The sequence below is a fragment of the Ursus maritimus genome, unplaced genomic scaffold (assembly GCF_017311325.1).
Source record: "Ursus maritimus isolate PB19 unplaced genomic scaffold, ASM1731132v1 scaffold_35, whole genome shotgun sequence".
Lineage (NCBI taxonomy): Eukaryota > Metazoa > Chordata > Mammalia > Carnivora > Ursidae > Ursus > Ursus maritimus.
In genome coordinates this window covers 25,028,178-25,048,782 of record NW_024426119.1, presented here as the reverse complement: position 1 = coordinate 25,048,782, position 20,605 = coordinate 25,028,178, and the positions used below count along the sequence as shown (strand labels likewise).

Sequence of the window (20,605 nt, the reverse complement as noted above, 5' to 3'; positions counted from 1 at the left end):
GTTCTTGGACAGGTAGTTTTTAATGAAACAAATTTAAAATTCTATGTCTTGTGACATAAAACTTCCCTCATAGCCCCAACCCTACTTAAATGTATTTATATTTCTTGAAACAAGTTTACTTTTCTTTTTCAATGGCAGCTTTGAAGAACATTCTGAAGATTGCATAGGAGACAATGCATCAAGAATCCACTTATTGAGTCCTTCTAAAACAAAAGCCAGGAGCTCCCTAATGTAAACACGTAGTGTTTATTTTCGGGAGGAAAGACATAGATCAAAAAAAAAAAAAAAAAAAAAAAAAAAAAAGAAAGGCAACCATAAAGTAGACAGCTTAGTCCAAAAAAAAAAATCCACTTTGGAAGATGTCTCTGAACAACTCTTCCACTGTATTTCTGGATTCAGTGCCCGGTAATAGCAATCGCTTTCAAGTTAATGTCATAAATGAGAGCCATGAAAGCAGTGCAGCTGTGGATGACAATGCTGACCCTCCACATTATGAGGAAACCTCTTTTGGGGATGAAACCCAGAACAGATTCAGAATCAGCTTTAGGCCTGGGAATCGGGAATGCTATGACAATTTCCTCCAAAATGGAGAAAATGCTAAAACAGATGCCAGTTTTCATGCTTATGATTCTCACACAAATACATACTACCTACAAACCTTTGGCCACAACACCGTGGATGCCGTTCCCAAGATTGAGTACTATCGCAACACGGGTAGCATCAGCGGGCCCAAGGTCAACCGACCCAGCCTGCTTGATCTTCACGAGCAACTTGCAAAGGTAAGTTTCCAGGCACAGGCAAGTATCCTCCCTTACTCCTTCAGGCGATCTCCTGCTCTTTAACAATGCTCTGAATGTCACAGTGCCTGGTGGAGAGGTCTATTCCGAACCACCCTTCTTCCTGACACGACTGTCCTTATTTCCCGATAACTAGAAAATACACACGAATGTTCACAGGCTGAGCACAGAGAATGAAAGAATTAGCTCTGAAAGTTATGCAATTTGTTGTATCTTGTTTACAGCTATCGTCTAGTCAATGCACACTTGGTTAATCATGTCAAGCTAAATACTAAGCTGGTTTTACCTTACTATTAATGTCTCCACTACAGTTGTAAAAAAAGAAAAACTCACGGGCGCTCACTGTAGTTGATACTGTAGTGCCAGCCTTTAGAGCACATGGGTAGTTTATATTCTTTAAAGACAGAGCAAAGATTCATAAGATTCAGCATTTTATCCTTTCCCGTTCAAAACTTTGCCTGAGGCTCCCGAATGCACGTAAGCATGTAAAAGTAACTAAATTAAATTTAAGTACAGAAGCAACAGACGTGGCTAAACTTTTCATTATTTAAGGAATATAGCCAGGGTTCCCAAATCTGCTAGAAGCATGAGGCAGCACTTTTTCTTTTTTCTTTTTTTTTTAAAAGATTTTATTTATTTATTCGACAGAGATAGAGACAGACAGCAAGAGAGTGAACACAAGCAGGGGGAGTGGGAGAGGAAGAAGCAGGCTCATAGCGGAGGAGCCTGACGTGGGGCTCGATCCCATAACACCGGGATCACACCCTGAGCCGAAGGCAGACGCTTAACTGCTGTGCCACCCAGGCGCCCCGAGGCAGCACTTTTTCTAATCTTGAAGCACATCAGTTATAAACTCAGTAGATTCGTTCTACACCTTGCTCTAAAATAGGCTGAAGCACTTTGTCTTCCTACTCTTCTGGAACACAGTTCGGAATGAATATCATTCTTTATGGTTATAACTACTTGCTTAAAAGAATAATGAGCTATCACATATCCGAATGCAGTTTACTTTTGCTCAAGTTTTGAGGTAAAAGAAAAAATTGACTCAAACAATTCCTTTCCTATTCATTCATTCAACATTGTTTTTAATCAAATGATTACCCACTCTGGGGAGTCTAGGACTATTGCTCTCAAGAAAGATGCTAATTAAGGTTAAAATTCCCCTTTGGTTTCTGTTCATTCTTCTTTCCACAAGGATACCCATCTCTAAAACTTACTCCCCTTGGCTACACAGAGTCCCTGACTCTGCATCCTACCACCAGAGACTGAGAGGCTTCCTGAAGGGAGCCTATGCTGTGAACTCTGTGCCCTTCTCCCTTCTCCCCACCAAGCCTTACTTGTCCCAGGTACCATATTGGCAACACTCCACTGAAGGGCTGGTTTCTTTAGAGGTATAAGATTTAGACTGTATCTGGGATATTTGACGTTTTCATCAAAAGAAGTTAGCAATGTGACAATGTGAGAAAAAAATGGCAGCCCCCATTAAGAATTTTGAGATGAGGGTTGATTTGAAGCTCCTGAAATCAGACTGAGGTGTCGCTTTGCTCTGCGTAGGAAGGAGGAAAGAAGAAAAGAGAAAGGGGAGAAGGAAAAGAGGGAGAAGTTGATTGCGAGAAGAGAGCACAAGTTTTCAAGATATGGGAAGAGCAGGAAAAGAAATTTAGGGCATTATAAAGAGGTTTCAATTTATTCTGAAGAAGTAAAATGAGCTGAAGTTCTCTTTAAAAAGACCTGAAATTCTCTCCCACCATAACCAACCTCATGACACATGATAATTTTTAAAGCTGCATCCTTCATAAAATTGCCATCAAAATTTAAATACTCTCATTCACGTTCCTCCCCCAATTTACAACAAAACAAAATAAAACTCTAATTCCGTTAAAAAGGAGATGGAGCAAACTCACATTGTTCTTTGGACTGATGTTGAGAGAAACATAGCTTATTTACAATTCCCAAAGCCACAGTTTATGTGAATCTTTACATTAGGGGAGAAAGACTCTCAGGGAACAACGGTCGGGTTGGTTGTTCAAAAGCCATCTGAATGAACGTGGCAGAAATGCAGTAGCTGTGTTTGACAGATTGCACAGCTGTTCGCCATATCACGTTCTTTTTGAAAAGATCAAATGAGACAGAGGACTTAACTTTGACTTCCAGCACTTCTTTCTCAGCTACAAAGGAATAACAAATTAAATAGTTTAAAAATAAGTTTAGGCCCAGGGTGCTTGGGTGGCACAGTCCATTAAGCATCAGACTCGGTTTAGGCTCAGGCTCTGATCTCAGGATCGTGAGACCGAGCCTGTGTTAGACTCTGCACTCGGCACAGAATCTGCTTGAGATTCCCTCTCCCTCTCTCTCTGCCCCCCCTGCTGGTGCTCTCTCTCTCTAAAAGAAATAAATAAATCTTTAAAAAAATATATTAGGTTTAGGCCCAATGCCCTGAATAATCATTCTGAATGAATAAGTGTAGTAATAAGGCACTCTTTTTACGAATTTGACCCTTACTGACCAAGATACTTCAACTTGCTTCAATCGTACAGAAATAGCCACAGAGCCAAATTGGGAGCAGGATTCAAATACAACCACGGAATCCACATTCTAGTACTGTTAAAATTGTAGGGCCCAGTTCACTTCTCCACGTGTTCTACTTCTGTGCTATCCTTCACTATCAGACATGAACAATGCAGGCCTTCTTCAATTCATCTCTTTCTTCCTTGTCAGTGAATTTGATTCTATTTCCCCTGCTTAAAAGCTTAAAAGCATATATGAAGACCTATAGTGGAATGTAGCTATGCTGCTCCCTGCTTGTGGTCCTTGACATTTTTATGGTGGTCCCTCAAACTACAACTAGGAACGATCAACAGAGTAAGCATTGTATAAGCATACTCAGACACATCACAGATTTCGTATGCAAAAAATTATAAATGATAATGTTTACTTAAACGATTTAAAAGTGGGAAGCAATTGACATAGTACAAGTGACATGTTTTTGTATCCATGATTCTAATGCTTTAAAAAGCCACATAGGAATGATACATTCACACGACATGACAGAACATATTTAGATAGAAACTATTTGGAGGCTGTGCAAATCCCAGTTATAACTTCCAACTCAGAAAAAAAATTACACAAAAAGGTTTTCCTAATAGTTGAAATAAAAAATAGGTTTGAAAGACATTATTTCAAATCTCTACCTTAACTGAAACTCTAGGAGTGATACATATTGACAAAATTTGTAATCCCAATGATTTGAGATCATAGTTGAAGAAATCTTTTCATTTTCTATGTATTAAAGAGCTAAATGCCTGTACGGGTGGCTATGAATTGTGGATTTCCAAAAACTCTAGTCAAAAGCAGGGAAATAATGACTCCATCCTTTATTTTCTCTGCAATATTATACAAGCTACATAACTTCAACTGATATTGTAGGATGTTTGGGAATACGAGTTTATATGCATGTAAAGTCTAGTACATTGCCTACAATGGTTAGCAACTCAATAAATGGTTGTTGATGATGATGGTAATTTTTATACTAGCTGATTTTTATTTAAAAAAGTAAAATATACACTGATAAAATATTTCACAAGTACTAAAAAATGTATAATGAAATGTCTCTTGTCTAATATAGATTTTCAGTTATTCTCTGTAGGACAATCATTACTGGCAGTTTCTTATAAATCCTCCCAGAAATTTTCTATGCCTATACAAACATACAAATAGATCTGTAAGTATCTATATTCCTATCTATCTAATTATTTGTCTGTAGTTTTTTTCAAACACATATTGAAACATACTTTACACATTGTCCTGCACTTCACTGTTCTCACTAAATAACATACATTGGAGTTCTTTCCATTTCAAAACATGTATAATGATTGTTGGGCATCTGGCAAAGATTAATCTAGTATTTTTACTCTGCAAAAATATTCTACTTTTAGTGTCCAGTATAATCCTGTGGCCACCTTTTTATACACAGTTCCTAACTACAGGGCTAACTAAAATGAAACTCCTTTCAGCCTTACCAACCACCATTGTTGTTAGCGTTTCAGAAAAATATAATAATATAGAAATCAGGAATATATATAGCCTTTCTATCAAAGTCAGCATTCTCATATCATTGAAATAACTGTCTATGAAGAGTATAAAATACTATAAAAACTAAGATAGATTATTTTTAAGGAAACCAACCATTTACAAACTCAAAACAAAAACAATGGAATGACTTCACATTGGGGCTATTAGGCTGTTATCGACAAAAAGTAATTTGCGAATAAAAACCAATACACACACTCTGGTGTAAAAACAAACTTTTTATTGAGAGTTTTTTATGTATCAGACGGAGCGCTCACACTTGGCAAATTCTCATTCAATCCTTAGAACAATCCTTCAGGGTACGTACTGTTATTATTGCTATTTTATAGATAGCAAAGATTTTATAAAATCTTATGGATCCTTTGGAAGAGAAAACAAAAACTGAAGTCAATACGCTTCCAAGGTCAAGAAGCCAAGGTCATGTGTCAAATAAGCTGAACCCACATCTGCATGACTCTAGAGTCCATGTGCTTTATCAGTACTTTCCATCCTCAGCCTGCTCTCCCACAGCACTGCCTCAGCTCACTTGACAGCTACAGGAAATAGTGGAAGAATTCAGGCTCAAAGAAGAAATTGCCTCTCAGTTGCGATGGGCAGAACAGGAGATTCCGTTTCCTTTCTTGGGGTCTGTGCCAAAAGATCGTGTTGCTTCTCCTACAGAATTAATTGTAGGTCTCAATCATTGTCATTGTCATCATCAAAAGCATTTATTAGCCTTTTGTTTATAAGAGCTGCTGTGTAAAGTGAGTTAAAGAGATCTGACCTCTACTCTCCAGAATTTTATTTTGTATGTCAAATGGCATTGTTATGGGTAGAAATAAAGGACATGTAGTCAAATATGCAAACATTAAACCACATAAACCAATGTATAAATGCTTATATTCTGTAAAAAGACAAATAAAAGTGTACAAATGCATTCTCTAGAAAATAACATTTTCTACCGTGCTTTGAAGTTCAAATTTGGAACTTTAGCACTCAAATTGGGGGTATCCAAAATTAGAAATATCATCAAGCCAAATAAAATAGACATGAAAATTGAGGCAATAAATTTCTTGAAGATCAGTAAGGACCAGTGGCCACCCCTAAAATATTTGTTGGAGTGAAAATCTGCAACTAAAGACTCATTCTAATATTTGCCAGAAGTTTTAGTTGTAGTCTTTAGTATTTAGTGAGTAGAGTAGGAGTTCCCTTGAAGTATATGTGGAAAATAATAAGAATCTTTTGGTTTTATTTTCTTATGCTGTTTATTACACACATAGCTTCCTTTTGGCCTCAGTTATTAAAAATATAAGTCAATTTGTGTGTGAGCTATGTGTTTTCAGGTACAGTAAAATTACTGTGATTGTAAATTGTGACCATTGATAGTGATCTAGAGGCATGGTTTATAGAAACTGTTAAAACAAGGGGAAAAAAGTCTCATTTTCGTAATTTAAAATACTCCCCTTTATTGCAAAGGGCTAGTAAAGTACGACCATAATAACATTGATCAATAAGATATAGACATGTGATTAGACTCGTGCTTTTCATTCTGAAATGAACCTTAGGAATTATCTGATTCTTACTGGGATTGGTTTAAAAAAAAAAAATCCCAGGGTTGAAGAGATAGAAGTAGAATAATATTGGCCATATGTTGATAATTGTTGAAGCTGAGTGATAGGCACATGAGAGCTATTTATTCTCCCTACTACACCATATATTTAAATATTTCAATAATAAAAGAAAGTTTAAAACAACTGGGAGGGAATCATGTAGTCCTAAATATTTATGGAGCTATTTCTCTATGATGGGCCATCCAGAAATTAAAGGGTGAAACCTAAAAACATGTGTTATAGCAAATATTACCCAGTTAGAATTCGAAGAATAAATATATTTATTTATTTCTTCTTCGATGACAGCTAGAAAGGTATTTGTCATTTTTCTGAGGTCTGAAAAATCACACATTTTACATTAAATAAAAAAATTTATGTGACTGAAGCCTCACTAGTTTATCAATATTGAAAGGGAGAGATGGCCTTTCTTTCTTTCTTTCTTTCTTTCTTTCTTTCTTTCTTTCTTTCTTTCTTTCTTTCTTTCTTTCTAATGCACTTCATTTTACCTTCTCCGAATACTTAATGCACAGGTAAAACTTTTGGTAAATAACTAATCATTCCCTAAAGCTATGCAATTTAAAATGCATTTACGAAAGGTGGTGGGTCATCATTTATGGTAATGGAGTGTGAACAAACAAATTAATTCAAACTATGAGGGAAAAAACTGGTTTCAGGCAGCAATCATAAAACTTTTAGTCTTTGAGACTTTGGTCTCAAGAACGTGCCCCCGCCAGAAGCCTGCCAGCCACCAGGTATAGCTCACAGCCATCAAGGGCCCACAGACCCTCGACCCAAGTCTTTTCAGTACTTTGATGAAATTGACTTTATAATTGCTGTATGGGCTTACAAAGGAGGCATTTATTAAACAGTGAAACCAAGTTCTGCTTTGCCATGTTAGAAGAGAAGATGACAAACATAGAAAAATGATTTTGCCTTAGAGTAAATGACTTCAAAGTAAGATTTTCAGAAAACCCATTGGATTTTTCCTCCTTGGCAGTATCCAGGAAAGGTTAAGTAACTTGCTGGAGGACACACCCTGAATTAATTGCAGAGCTGAAACCAGATTCCAAGTCTCCTAGTTTATATGGTACAGTGATTTTTCAGCTCCCGTAAGAGAGGAAGCAATGGAAATGGCTTCTGTACTTACAAATGTACTACAGTCCTTTATAGTCAAGAGAAGAAATACACATTTAAAGGTTTTTCCCCTCTATGGCATAAATATATGAAAAACTTTGAAACTCTAGCAGGTTGAACATATTCACCTAAGAAAGAGTTGAACATCCTACATTGATTCTATTTTTGAATAGTTTTAAAAAATTATTGCCTTCCTAACTTCCGCATATGATGAGTTCCCTGACATGCCCTCATAGAATATTCCTTTTGCTTCATATTGTGATGTCCTAGTGATAAATTGAAGAACTGTTAAACTGTGCCCAGAAAAGCATCTACCAGATAGAAATGTCCATTTAAGGGGACATTTTAAATATCTTATTCATCCTTTAGTCTATTTTGTAAGATTTTTTTTTTTTTAAACAATCATTGGTATTCTCATTAATTCAGATGTAAGGGTCACAGTTACCTCCGGAGTTCAGCCAGGAGCAAAGCAATTTCCTGGACCAAACCCTCAAGTTCAGGTTTAATCAGAAAACAGAGGTTTTATTCCCAAGATTGCCTTTAAAAAGCAAGTGACTAGGGCTCTGTCTCTCGGGAGCCCCAATTAACTGAGGAAAAGGAAATTGCCTTCTCCCTGAATGAGTAGCTGCTGATAGTCTGGCCATGAGTTCTTCATTAACTAGAATATTGACAATTTTAAACGTTTTTTTCAAATCAAGTCAAATAAATGAATTTCTTAACCAAATAATCTCTTCAACATTCATGGGCATTTTAACACATTCCTCAATTCTGTGTTCTCATTGATTTTCTAGTTACGGAAAATGAAAAGTTACATCTGAATCACTCAGCTGCCTTATGAGTATAGAATCCGTTCAGAGAAAAAAAATAGAATTTTTAATTGCCTGGAGAGAAGCCTCAAATGTTTCATCCATCTGTAATTGACTACGATGTACGGACAGGTGCTCTCCAATGGGAGAGCCCCAGCCACATGCCACTCTCGAGCCCTTGCAACGTGGCTGGTGCAAATTGAGATGTGCTATCAGTGTAAACTACACACCAGCTCTCAAAGACATAGTGTGAAAAAAAAAGTAAAATATCTCATTAATATTTTTATTGATTTCATGTTGAAATAATATTTTATAGAAGTCTATTAAGTAAAATATGCTATTAAATACATTATTAAAACAGTCCATGATCGGGTTCCTCCTCCACGGTGGTAATGAATGATTGCAAGTAAGAATATGGTATTGTAGAAAAGTTAAGTACATTTTTAAAATTTAAGGGTCCAAATCTGAACCCAAGTTATTTTATTAATTTCATTTTACTTTTTTAAAAGGAGCTACTGGAAATCTTTGAATCACATACGTGACTTGCTTCTCTAGCTGGTATCTATGACCAGTTTCTGCCCTGCTCATTCAGCCTCAATTTCTGTGGACTTTGTTTATCCGTATCTTAACATTGATGTGAACATGCAAGGTCAGCTTTCAATTATTTGAGCAAATAGGGACTGAGGATACTTAGAATTAAGATATTCTTCACGTAATTGAAGACTATATTTTATTTTATTTTTAAAGATTTTATTTATTTATTCGACAGAGATAGAGACAGCCAGCAACAGAGGGAACACAAGCAGGGGGAGTGGGAGAGGAAGAAGCAGGCTCATAACGGAAGAGCCTGATGTGGGGCTCGATCCCATAACGCCGGGATCACGCCCTGAGCCAAAGGCAGATGCTTAACCACTGTGCCACCCAGGCGCCCCTGAAGACTATATTTTAACTATTAATTTCACTCAGTTTTACCCCCAGTGCTCTAGGAAAATAGTTAGATGATGGGACCTGAGATTCATTCTCTTCCCACTCCCTTTTTTAATGTGGGTTACACAGAGGAAACAATGAGAAATGAAATACCCTCTAGGGATGGAAGAGAAAAGAAATAGGTGGCAAGAATGGATAAGAAACGAGGTCATCTGTTCTTAGGAGATCTAAAAGTCTAAAGACTAAAAGTTTTATGATTGCTGCCTGAAAGAGATCGGGTGGCCTGAAAATCCACTTTATGGATTCAATACTATTTTTTGATGACCTGCTGTATGGTAGGCTCTTGGTTGGCATTGAGGAGAAGTAGCCCACATCCTCCAGTTAATATACCACGACTTACCACATTGAATTGCACTGGTTACCCAAGTGTCATACTAGTCTGGAAAAAAACCTTGTGGGAAAACAAAGTTGGAAGAAATCCTTATTTACATAGAGAAGTAGAAGAACATGGAGACAAGAAGTCAGTCACTTGGAGCAAACAGCCCAAATTAGAAGCAGCTTACGGTGGGTATGCTAATGATACATCAAAGCCCAAAGAAGCAATAAACCTTGAGCATAGCAAGGACAAGAACTTTGATCACCTTCAAATAAAGTCCTTTTAATAAATACCGAATACCTATTTCCCACCAGTCCCATTTTAGAGGGGAAAAATTTGTCCTTGTCCGAGCCTTCTTAGCAAGTGATGTGGGAACACAATATCCCAGCCTTAAACCAATTTAGACCACTTAAATAGAATAAAGTTGTTCTTTAATCACGATAATTAAGCGCTGAATCTAAAAGACGTCCCCAGTGGTTTCCACCCCTTACTGGAAAAGACTGTTTTTGGGGAACTCAGTGGGTAACTCAGTCTAACCATTAGAGTCAGGTAGGTGCCAGATGGGCTAAATTAAGTGGGTGCATCTGAAATTAAAATTATTCAAAGTCCTATCTAAAAGAGAAATTAGAGTTGCTCTTAACTGGAGAGAAACAGAGCTATTTCCTTCTCCTATTAAATTCAGATTATCCTACTGACAAGGAAGGTCTTCAAAATCAGGTCACAAAAACCACTAACTAAGCTTTTGACATTTTTTATACAACTTACTTCTTATTTCTACTCAGCCTACCTTTTTAGTAGTCAGTCACTCATGAGACTTCCTACCCTCTGTACAATACTACCAGCACATCCAGCAATTTTCAGGCAAAGACATATCGAATCTGAAAGAAACGTCGTCTATAGGAATAGCATTCTTGTCGCCAGATAGTATCTCTAAATCTTTTTAGAACTGTAACCCTTTTCTTCTTGTTTTTAAAGAAAGCGCTTCTCCGTGTTCTTTCATTCAGTCTTCTTAAAGATGATGATTAGAGAAGTTTCATTATCATTATTTGAAGTGAATAAAGTAAAGCCCAGGGAGGTTAATGGGAAGAAGTCCAGTGAGTCCACATCAATGACCTTAACCTCTTACCACCACGCCTCGAAGACCCCCATTCACTTTGATAGGCTTTCCACCCTGCCTTTACTTTCTTTTTCTCTCCTTTGTTCTTTTTGTATTCTAAACGTACCCAAATCTAACCGGTTTCTTTTAGGTAATATTTTCACCAGTAGAAAAACTGCCCAAGCTCCTTTACCACCCTAGCGGTCTTGCTGGGCCTGAAATCACTCACAGAACGAACCCATCAGCTCCCCGGGGCAAAAAAATAATTACCGTAGTCAAAGGCTAGACGGTGTTTCCTTTTTGAGTGTGTCTAAAATTTGATGTCAATTGTTTTTTTTTTTTAAAGATTTTATTTATTTATTCGACAGAGATAGAGACAGCCAGCGAGAGAGGGAACACAAGCAGGGGGAGTGGGAGAGGAAGAAGCAGGCTCCCAGCGGAGGAGCCTGATGTGGGGCTCGATCCCATAACGCCGGGATCACGCCCTGAGCCGAAGGCAGATGCTTAACCACTGTGCCACCCAGGCGCGCCTGATGTCAATTGTTTTGATTTGCCTTTGAAAGTTTTATGGGTCCCTGTGTTGACCAAATATTGTTTTTACTACCTGTAAAAATGCAGAACATAGCCGTGGCGCCGGGTTCGGCTGACAGGGTCGCTAACGGTGATGGGATGCCTGGAGATGAAGAAGCTGAACCCAAGGAAGGGGAGGATAAAGCCGGCGCCGTGAAGTTTGGATGGGTGAAAGGTGTGCTGGTGAGAAAGCTCCTATGCTTCCAAATGGAATCCATTCGTTCAGAGTCCTCGGGCACTCGGTGTTAGCAAAGCCTGGAGAGCAGAGTTACAGAGAGGGCTGGGTTTTGTCCCATTGTCATGTCTCACGTCCCTTTCAATGCTCCGTCAACCCACAGGTAAGATGCATGCTGAACATCTGGGGTGTCATGCTGTTCATTCGCCTGTCCTGGATCGTTGGAGAAGCTGGAATTGGTAAGCATGTTTCCCCGCGCCCCGTCTATAGTTTTCAATGTCAACGATAAACTCCATAAGCAACTTGTTTTGACCATTAATGCTGAAGGTGAGATGAAGGTCACAGAAATAATCTGCCCTCCGGCTCTTTTACTTTGCCTCTTTGACAGTGTTTGTCAGAGAGGAAAGGTGAAGCGTTAACTTGTGGGAGACTGGAATTTTCCAGCTCGCTAGCTAACCAGATAAATACTCAAGCAAATATTTCTATCTTTTCATTGCATTTTAGATGTACAGAAATACAGATATATATATTCATATATAAATATGAACATATGAATATATACGAATAGTACTATTCATATTTGGGGACATACTGACATTTGTGCATCCCCGCTTATGATTATTGGCAAAATTTCGCTCAACAAAAATAGCTTGTGGGGAAAGTGGTAACAATGTGACTGGACTAATGCTGAACGAGTTGAACATTTTCCAAAGAGAATAATTGTGTCACTTTCACGTACCGGTGGTAAGAAAACAAAGGTTAATAAAATATTGCCAGATAGAGGCTTAAAAATAATAGATAAAATGACTAAGATAACATATATAACTATTACTAATTTTTCTAATGGAAAATGCATGATGTTGCAATTCTTTTGAGTGATTATGTGATGTCTTTAAAGATGATATTTTATTTAAGATATCATTTCCCGTGGCAAGGCTTTTTTTAATCGAGAGTATATTGGCAAAATTTATATGAAAAATCTATTTGAATTTTATCAAAGTGCCTGATTTAATGAATGATCAAAATTAATGATGTTCTACTCTGTATATGGGAAATACATGATAGAGCCACTTTTGGAGAAGACCTTATAAATCATTAGTATCAAGAACGTAGAGGTTCAGAAGTGCTCTTAGATACTGCTCCAGAATGTATCTCAATTCACATTTAAAGGTGCTTGGTGATTATTTATTGCCTTTGTCCCCCAAAACATATGGAGCATCACCAGAAGACTGACTCCCACCAAGAAAGGGCTGATCTGTAAATTCAAACAGGGGAACCCGTTCCCATCATTCGTCCACGTTTCCTGTTTGGCAACTGCTGGGTTGTTGACAAAGGGCTGCTTGCCAGCTTTATGATGCGTATCAGATGAATGCTGATAGCTGCAGGGTCCAAAATAAGTATATGCTGTTCCATGGAAAATCTGCATCTTAATATTGCCAAGTGTTTGCTCTAGGGTTTCATGCAAAATTAGTTTTTTAAGGGCAGTTTAGTAACTCATTGAGATCATCAAGCAACATTAGTTTGTTTGGAGGTGTGAGTGTAGCCAAGGGCAAGAGTAATTCTTTCTAATGCAACTTATTTAACATCCATGTGTTTGGGCGATAATCTGAACTTTAATCAGATCTTACATTATTCTTCTCAGGTTCGTGCTTATTGCAAAATCGCAAAATACGAAGAACCCTATCTTGTGCTAAACCATATTATACTTTCAGACATCAGTATTGTTTTAATAAGGACGTTTTATTTAAGTAGTCATACCCTACTTTCAATGGGTGTCTAGCGGGTTTTCCTTTGAATGAAGGTTGGTTTGCCGCTGTTGTTTTAGTTCTCCGAAAGCAGATGTTAGTGAGTTGTAGAAACTTATTACCACCCTTGCTCAGTTTTCCTGGCCTTTGCTGTGAACTTAAAGCTAAATGAGTTATGTCGCCTTCTGGGTCTTATTTGGAGCCCCCTTATTGGGTCAGGAAAGAAGCGCATCCAAGTAGTTTCTCCCTGTTGTGGGGATAGTTTGGGGAAGAAACCTGAATACACTTGCAAGAGGAGATCCTGGGAACAAAGCCAGAAGGAAGCTGGAGCCACGAGTCACAGTAGCTACAGCGCTCGGGTAACCATTCTAAGGCCATGAGTTTGGGCTATTTTTTCCCCAAAAGCAAATGGTAGAATAAGCCACTAATGCCATTGACTTGTCCTTTTCTGTCTCGGAGACTTTGGCTGGGGCAAGATAGTTTCAAATAAACATCAGGCATGGAAGAAGGGTATGAAACAGGTATGACCTAAAGCAAGTCATTTACACTCCATGAGTTTCATTTTCTCAACTGAAAATGAAGGAGCTGGATTGTTTCCCAATCAATTCTTTGAAGATAAATGTAAAGAACCTTGCTGTCTCGGCAGACACAAACTGAGATAGGCTAGGGCCAGTGCAGTAGTCTTTAGACTGTGGGGTGCCTAAGAATGACCTGGGAAGTTGGTGACAAAACCACAGAGTCCTAGCATTCACTTTGAAAGATTCCAACTCAGTGGGTCTGGGCATTTTTAATAAACACTTCACGTCTTTCCCGAAGTGGGTGGTTCAAGGACCTTGCTTGGAGAAAACTATAAACTAAATGTTCTCGAAGCTGCCTCTTACCCTGGGATTTTATGTTTGATTGTGAGAAAAAAGCAAATCTCTTGCTGTTTAAATGTATAAAAACTTTGTTCCAGGATTTCAAATGGTTTACAGAAATATATACGATGCAAAAGAACCAATAAGAATTGTTGGGAAAAAAGAAGCAAAGGGAAACTAAGGGTAGGGAAATAATCAGAGTAGGTTTAATGTCCCGAAATGCAAACTGTATGGTTCTGTATAGTTCTTGGGGTGAGCTAAACATTTGACATCGAAGGTCCTCAAAACAAAATCAGAAGCGAAATAGTGTGCAAAAGAGGAAATTACCTGTAAGGGTGCAAAGAACTGAGGCCACATGGTGACGTAGACGTGATGTTCACCACAGGATGCCTGCAGTAGATGCGAAGAATTTAGTGCAACTATTTCTTACAACACCAAACTTTAAGTGTCTGTAGGGACGGAAGCACTACGGTCCAAGTTCCGTCTCATGCCTACAGTTGGCCTCTTCCTGCTGCCCTTCAAACTGTAAAATAGCCTCGAGACTTCTTTTAGAGCCAGGATATAGCTGGGAGCATCAAGAGAGGTAGCCTCCAATGCCTTGTTTCCATTTCTGTCTGTCCTTCCTCTCCTTCTACTTCCCCTTCTCCCAGGGCATGGCCAGAGGGATCGCGGCCTCTCTAGACGACTACTGTTCTAATTATCCCTGGAACAAGAGAGCCTGCCAACAACAATTATGAAGCATCCACTTGATGTGGGGGAGCACACCAAACAGACCCAGGGGAGAGCATTCTGGCTACAGCCAGGGTGATTTAGTGCCTGTGACCCCAAACTTCTTTCTGTAACACTGACAACAGACAGCCTAACAAGAGAAAACGATCGGAAGCTTATTAACTTTACACATCGTGTATACACGTGAGAAGACTCGGTGATGAGTAATTCAAAGGAGTGGGCTTACGCAGCATTTTAACAAGAGAGCAGGACTTTTTTAAGAGAAGTCACAAGACAAAAGGAAAGGACTGAGTTTCTAGGCTGGCAGATCGCGGAAAGGCAGACTAACGTGGGGGGACCAACAGAAAAGAAGTGTGTCATGGTTTCCTGTGGTGTGACTCCAGCTGATAAGGGTCTAGAGTTGGCTCTGATAATTAACTTCTGTCCTTCCTGGTATAGAGGAAAGTGGAGCCACTTTACGAACTTATGTCTAGTTTTTAGGCAAATAGGGGGAAGTATCTGCTTTTTTTTCCTGTTGCCTATAGCTCACACTAAATTTTCTGCTAAAGTGGTACATTTTGGGTGGCAGATGCTGCTAGCCTTCAGTATCCTCCTGACTGTGTGTTTCCTGAAGCTGAAAGCAGCCTTCCTTTCTCTGAATTCCAGGTTACCACCTTCTCCCTCCTAGAATCATTGACCTTCTGCCCTGTAGAATTTTCCTTGAGGGCAGCTTTTTTCATTTCGTTTTATTTGTTCCTTGCATTTCTCTTGCTACCTGACACCTGGCTGGATGTATAGTAGGCTTTCAATAAACAACGACGCTTATAACTATTGTGGACATGGACCAAAAAGCAGGGCCACTCCCTGTGTACCGGGTTCTACTCACTGTGCTAGCCACTTTCCACATGTATTCTTTCTAATTCCATTGCCGTTTTTGGCTCAGAGAATAAGTAACTTGCCAGAGGTCACGTAGCCCATAAATGAATGTAGTTCCATTTGTTTCTTCCCACTTTACGTACCTGCCGGATGAACAATTTGTTATATTGTATGTCATTTTCCACTCCCACACAACCCAATGGACATAAAAAGATATTTACATGGAAGGATGAACATTTACTCTCCAGTTATATGAGCCGCTTGGAATTGTATGGGCCAATTATTATGTTTGTAGGTGTCTAGAACGGCATAAAAAGTGGGGTTCCCATTGAATTTTGACCAGCCATCGTTCAGTTGTGGGCAATTCTCACTGCACATCTTAGCTGTTCGGTTTCTAGGATCTGTGCCGCTAAAGGCAGAAAACGTCAAAGCTGAGCAGTTACTCTGGTGATTTCCAGGCCAACTCGTTAATTCCGATGCGGTCCTTCGGTGATTACCCCAGATGTGCCGGCTTTTATGTAAACGATCTAATGGATTGTTCCACTGTTTAACTGCCTTTATTTCTCCTCTCTCAACTGAGGTCTTGGTGTGATTATCATCGGCTTAGCCGTGACAGTGACTGGTATCACTGGTTTATCCACTTCTGCTATTGCCACAAATGGATATGTCAGAGGAGGTAATTAAACTCGTGACCCGCACGGTCGTTTGTAAGGTAAAGGCAACACAGGCTGGTAGTTCACCACTGACCTTTCTGGAGTGCTTTCAAAGGTAATCCAAGTTGGTTCCTTTTTTTCTCCTCCAGGCAAGAGAGATGCAAGAAAAATGGGGACGAATTTAACCTTCGTCAAACCCCCAACTTTCTCATGCAGGTTCCTCTCAAGCAAGAGAGAAGGTCAAATGTCATGTTTTCTCTTTTCACAGCCAGGGTAGTTTCTCTCCCAGGACACCCGCCTAAGTCAACTTTTCCTTTCCAGGGCCGCATTTTAGATTGTGTTTACTTTTGGAAACCATCCTTCATCATAATGAGCGGGCCTCGGACTTGATCTTTATGCCAGGCAAACCTGTTTCTCCCGAGCACAGAGCAACTCCACTGGGGCCCAAGGCATGGACGTGAAAACTTAAAACTGGGGCAGTATAGTTTGCAGCAATAGGGAATCCAAGTAAGAAAAGTAAAACGTGCTATCTTTTATCTTTCATTGCTAACAGGTCTTGGAGTTCTCATAATTCTTCTTTCCACCATGGTAACTTCTATTACTGGGTTGTCAACTTCTGCAATAGCGACTAACGGGTTTGTTCGTGGAGGTAACATTTCTAAGATACCTAATGCCCTCATCGCTTGCCACGGGTAGGAAAAGTTTTTATATACTTCTTTTTGACTGGAGCAAGCAAGGAGCCCCCTGTTCTTGACGCCTGGTAAACTGTGTAAGTGAGCCGAATGCAGAAGGAAACCACAGGTACCGTGAGTTCAGCCCTGGTCCGCGCCACTCAGCTGCGGGATCGCCTCTAATGGCCGTCTCGGGCACATGGCAGCTCATGGTTTGCAGGTGTTCACATTCCTCCGGGGAATGTTTTCTTTTTCAGGCCAGTCTGCAAGCCCCTTGCTGGTGTCTCTGGGGAAATAATTCCTGGACGTGGCTTCAGTTTTAAAGTTTAGTACATTTCAGGTGTGTTTCCGAGACCTTCATGGACTGGGATCTTTTAGAACATTTCAGGTTTTTCATGGGGAGACGGACCCTTCTGTGACAAGACTCAGACTGCTGCCTCCTCGGCCTCCTCAAGGGCTGGTGACTTCTTGATGTACCGGAGCCAAATACCTTTCTTGGGGGATTTTGCAGGTCTCGGAGTCATCATCATTGGCCTGAGTGTGGTGGTGACAACACTCACAGGTATTTCTATGTCCGCTATTTGCACAAACGGAGTAGTAAGAGGAGGTAAGCTGTTCATTTACTTATGACTACAAGCTTCGGTTACAGAGTATTGTCTATAGTTGGTTTAATGTGGGAAGTAAAATTTGCATATTCATGACTAGTCCCCAAAACCTTAAAGCAAAATGAACTAACCCAAATTTAAACATCAAGGCAAAATTCTCTCAATTAAAATTAAGAGATCTCCAGAAGGTTTTCTTTGACCCATTTCCTGTGATTAAACATGTTTATGGAGAGTGACCAGGTGTCTAGAAAGAAGGCATAAATAATTACAGTAAAATATATGGTTTCTTTGTGCCTTGGCTGGGCCCTGCTGGCCCTCTCCCAGGCCCACTCAGCACCCCAGCTGACATTTCCCACTTAGTAAGCGCTCAGAGTTCACCCCAAAACGACGCTGCCAGTGGCCCACAGGCCTGAGAAGATCCTTTAAAAGAAAATAGAAACAACTAAACAGAACAAAGAATTACTTTTAAATCATCCAGGAATAAGCAGGTCTAGGCTGAAAATGAAGAGGGTGAGATTTATCATTGTTGCTCTAATTCCTCGTCCTCCCTCTCCCATTCTCTTTGGCTCCTGGGGCCGCAACATGGGTACCTCATCCAGGTTTCCCTACCCAGGGCCTTCTTTTTATTTTTTTATTTTAATGTTTTTTATTGTATTATGTTAGTCACCATACTACCCAGGGCCCTCTAAGAGCACCCTTCCTCCCACAGACACACCTCCTCTCCCAGCTTCCCCCCCTCTCTCATTTTGACCAAGCCGAAGTAACTGGCTAGCTCATTTGTTTAATGTCGTCTGGACAAAGGAGATAATGGGGATTTGCTCCACCCAGATAATTGCTACATTTCTAAGGAGAGCTTTGACCCTTTAACCCAAGGAGTTACTACCATGGGGGAAATTCCTTTTCAGTAAAGATAGGTGTTGTTTTGTTTTGTTTTGTTTTGAGATGTGTTGTTTAGTGTCATTCCCCCACCAATCCCGCCCACCTCTAAGACTGGCTCAGTACAGGAAGTCATTAGTTTCCTGTGGTCTGGCACAGGGTCTGGCTACCTAGGCCTCTCACCACCCAGGCTTTTTTACCTGCTCTCACTACCGTCTAGGAGTAACCAGGGCGGCTCAGTCTTTCATGTGCACAGAAAGAAATTCACGGCCACGTAGAGAACTATCTTTTCAAAGTCCAAAGGAGAAGCAATTGTTCCAAACCCTCCCTACCTTTCTTCCATTCGCCACCCCCATACACATATGAGTATTTGGCAATAATCATGCCTTCTTGAGCTAAAAACATGAAGAACCAATTCCAATTTATAGAGTGGATAATAATGTAGCACTATACAGATGCCTTTTCTTTTTTAAGATTTATTTATTTATTTGGAGGGGAAGGGAAGAGGGAGAGAGAAACTTAAGCAGACTCTGAGCTGAGAGCAGAGCCCAACGTGGGGCTCAATCCCACGACCCTGAGACCAGGACCTGAGCCGAAACCAAAAGTTGGAGCTCAATCGACTGCACCACCCGGTGGCCCTATATACAGATAACTTTTTATGCAGCAAATATATACCAGAAAAGTATACCAGAAAGGAAGTTAGGATGGCAATGATAATCAAACTTCACCTACTTCATCTTCTGCCTAGGCCCGCCTGTTCCTGGAAATTTCAAATATAAAATTTTACTTTGGTTACGTTATGGATTTGAACTCGCCACTGAGTTTTTTTAGAAGGCAAAGCATTTTGTTTTGGTAAAGTTTCCTGTAGTCTTATTTGAAACATTTGTACACAATTGGGTTTCCATAAATCAGAAGTTACTAAGGATAATTCTATTGTGTTTTATTATCGTTCTCAGAGTACAAAGAAAGCCTGGCTAACTTATTAAAGTGATACAAGATTCTTAAAATTATTAGGAAGTTGCAATTTTTTATTAGAATAAAAATTATGCAAAATTATTTGGTCGTGGAACTTACGCAGGTCCCGTAGCAGTTCCTCAGAGTAAAGCATGTTCATTTTTTGTTTTAGGTGGGGCCTACTACCTTATTTCCAGAAGCTTAGGGCCCGAGTTCGGTGGGTCTATAGGCTTGATCTTTGCTTTTGCCAATGCAGTGGCTGTTGCTATGTATGTGGTGGGATTTGCTGAAACAGTGGTAGATCTTCTTAAGGTAATTAAAAGTTTTTCTTTTCTTCAGCCAAGTAAGATAATTTGGTTCAATTTGCCTTTTCAGGGCACGAGGGGATATCATTATGGCAAGATGAGAGGAAATAGATTTATTCTGTAGAATGTGGAAGCTGGATACAGTTGAAGGAGCTCTAAGCTTAGCATCAGAACTGGCCCGGAATCCTGGCTCTCATATTTATCACCTGAGAGATTCTGGGCCAGTCCCTTTGGTCACCCGAACGTTGTTTCTCAAATCTATCATAGGGGCTAATAATACTGTTCTATGTGTTTCATAGAAATGCGGTATAGAACAGATGAAATAATGTACATGAAATACTGTGTAAAATAAGAAACGAAAGATAATGGGTGCTATTATCAGCAGCAAGATTACTACTGCGGTTATAGATTTCCAAAGGGAAAGACAGTTCAAACATTAGAGCAACTCACTGCAGAAAACTAAGCATTTCCTAGTTTAGGCACGACTAGTCAGTCTGTCTGTGAGCGTGTTAACTAGCTGGTACGTGAACTAATTTCTCCTTTCATGGTAGTGATAGCATTCCCTGAATTCGATTAGTAACAGTATCTTTATTTGAAAATTAGGTGAGTAAAGGAGTGGATTATACAGTTCATAAGCTATGTGCTCTTCAAGAAATGTGTGATCTGGTTTATGGAGTTTGTTGTTTAATTGAATAACGCTTATTTTCCGATATTCACATTGAAAACCACTCATTTTGATTTCTCTAAGATTCCCCCTGACACACAAAAATAGTCATTCTTCTGAAACAAAACATTG

At 39.5% G+C, this 20,605-nt stretch overlaps 1 protein-coding gene across 3 annotated transcripts in view; it reads left to right on the top strand.

Annotated features, from left to right (window-relative positions):
- The first annotated feature begins 297 nt into the window (after window positions 1-297).
- The window catches only part of SLC12A1 (solute carrier family 12 member 1), an 83,410-nt gene continuing 63,102 nt past the window's right edge, over window positions 298-20,605 (top strand). Inside the window, exons 1-5 of one of the 3 annotated variants that reach the window (XM_008705930.2) lie at window positions 298-779; window positions 11,433-11,567; window positions 11,723-11,798; window positions 17,581-17,676; window positions 19,677-19,816. In XM_008705930.2, coding sequence (XP_008704152.2) covers window positions 360-779; window positions 11,433-11,567; window positions 11,723-11,798; window positions 17,581-17,676; window positions 19,677-19,816 — 867 coding nt within the window. In that variant the 5' untranslated portion in view covers window positions 298-359. Of the gene's footprint in view, window positions 780-11,432; window positions 11,568-11,722; window positions 11,799-16,325; window positions 16,422-16,951; window positions 17,048-17,580; window positions 17,677-19,676; window positions 19,817-20,605 lie in introns of all 3 variants that reach the window. The other 2 variants (XM_040620657.1, XM_040620658.1) reach the window with 2 other exon arrangements.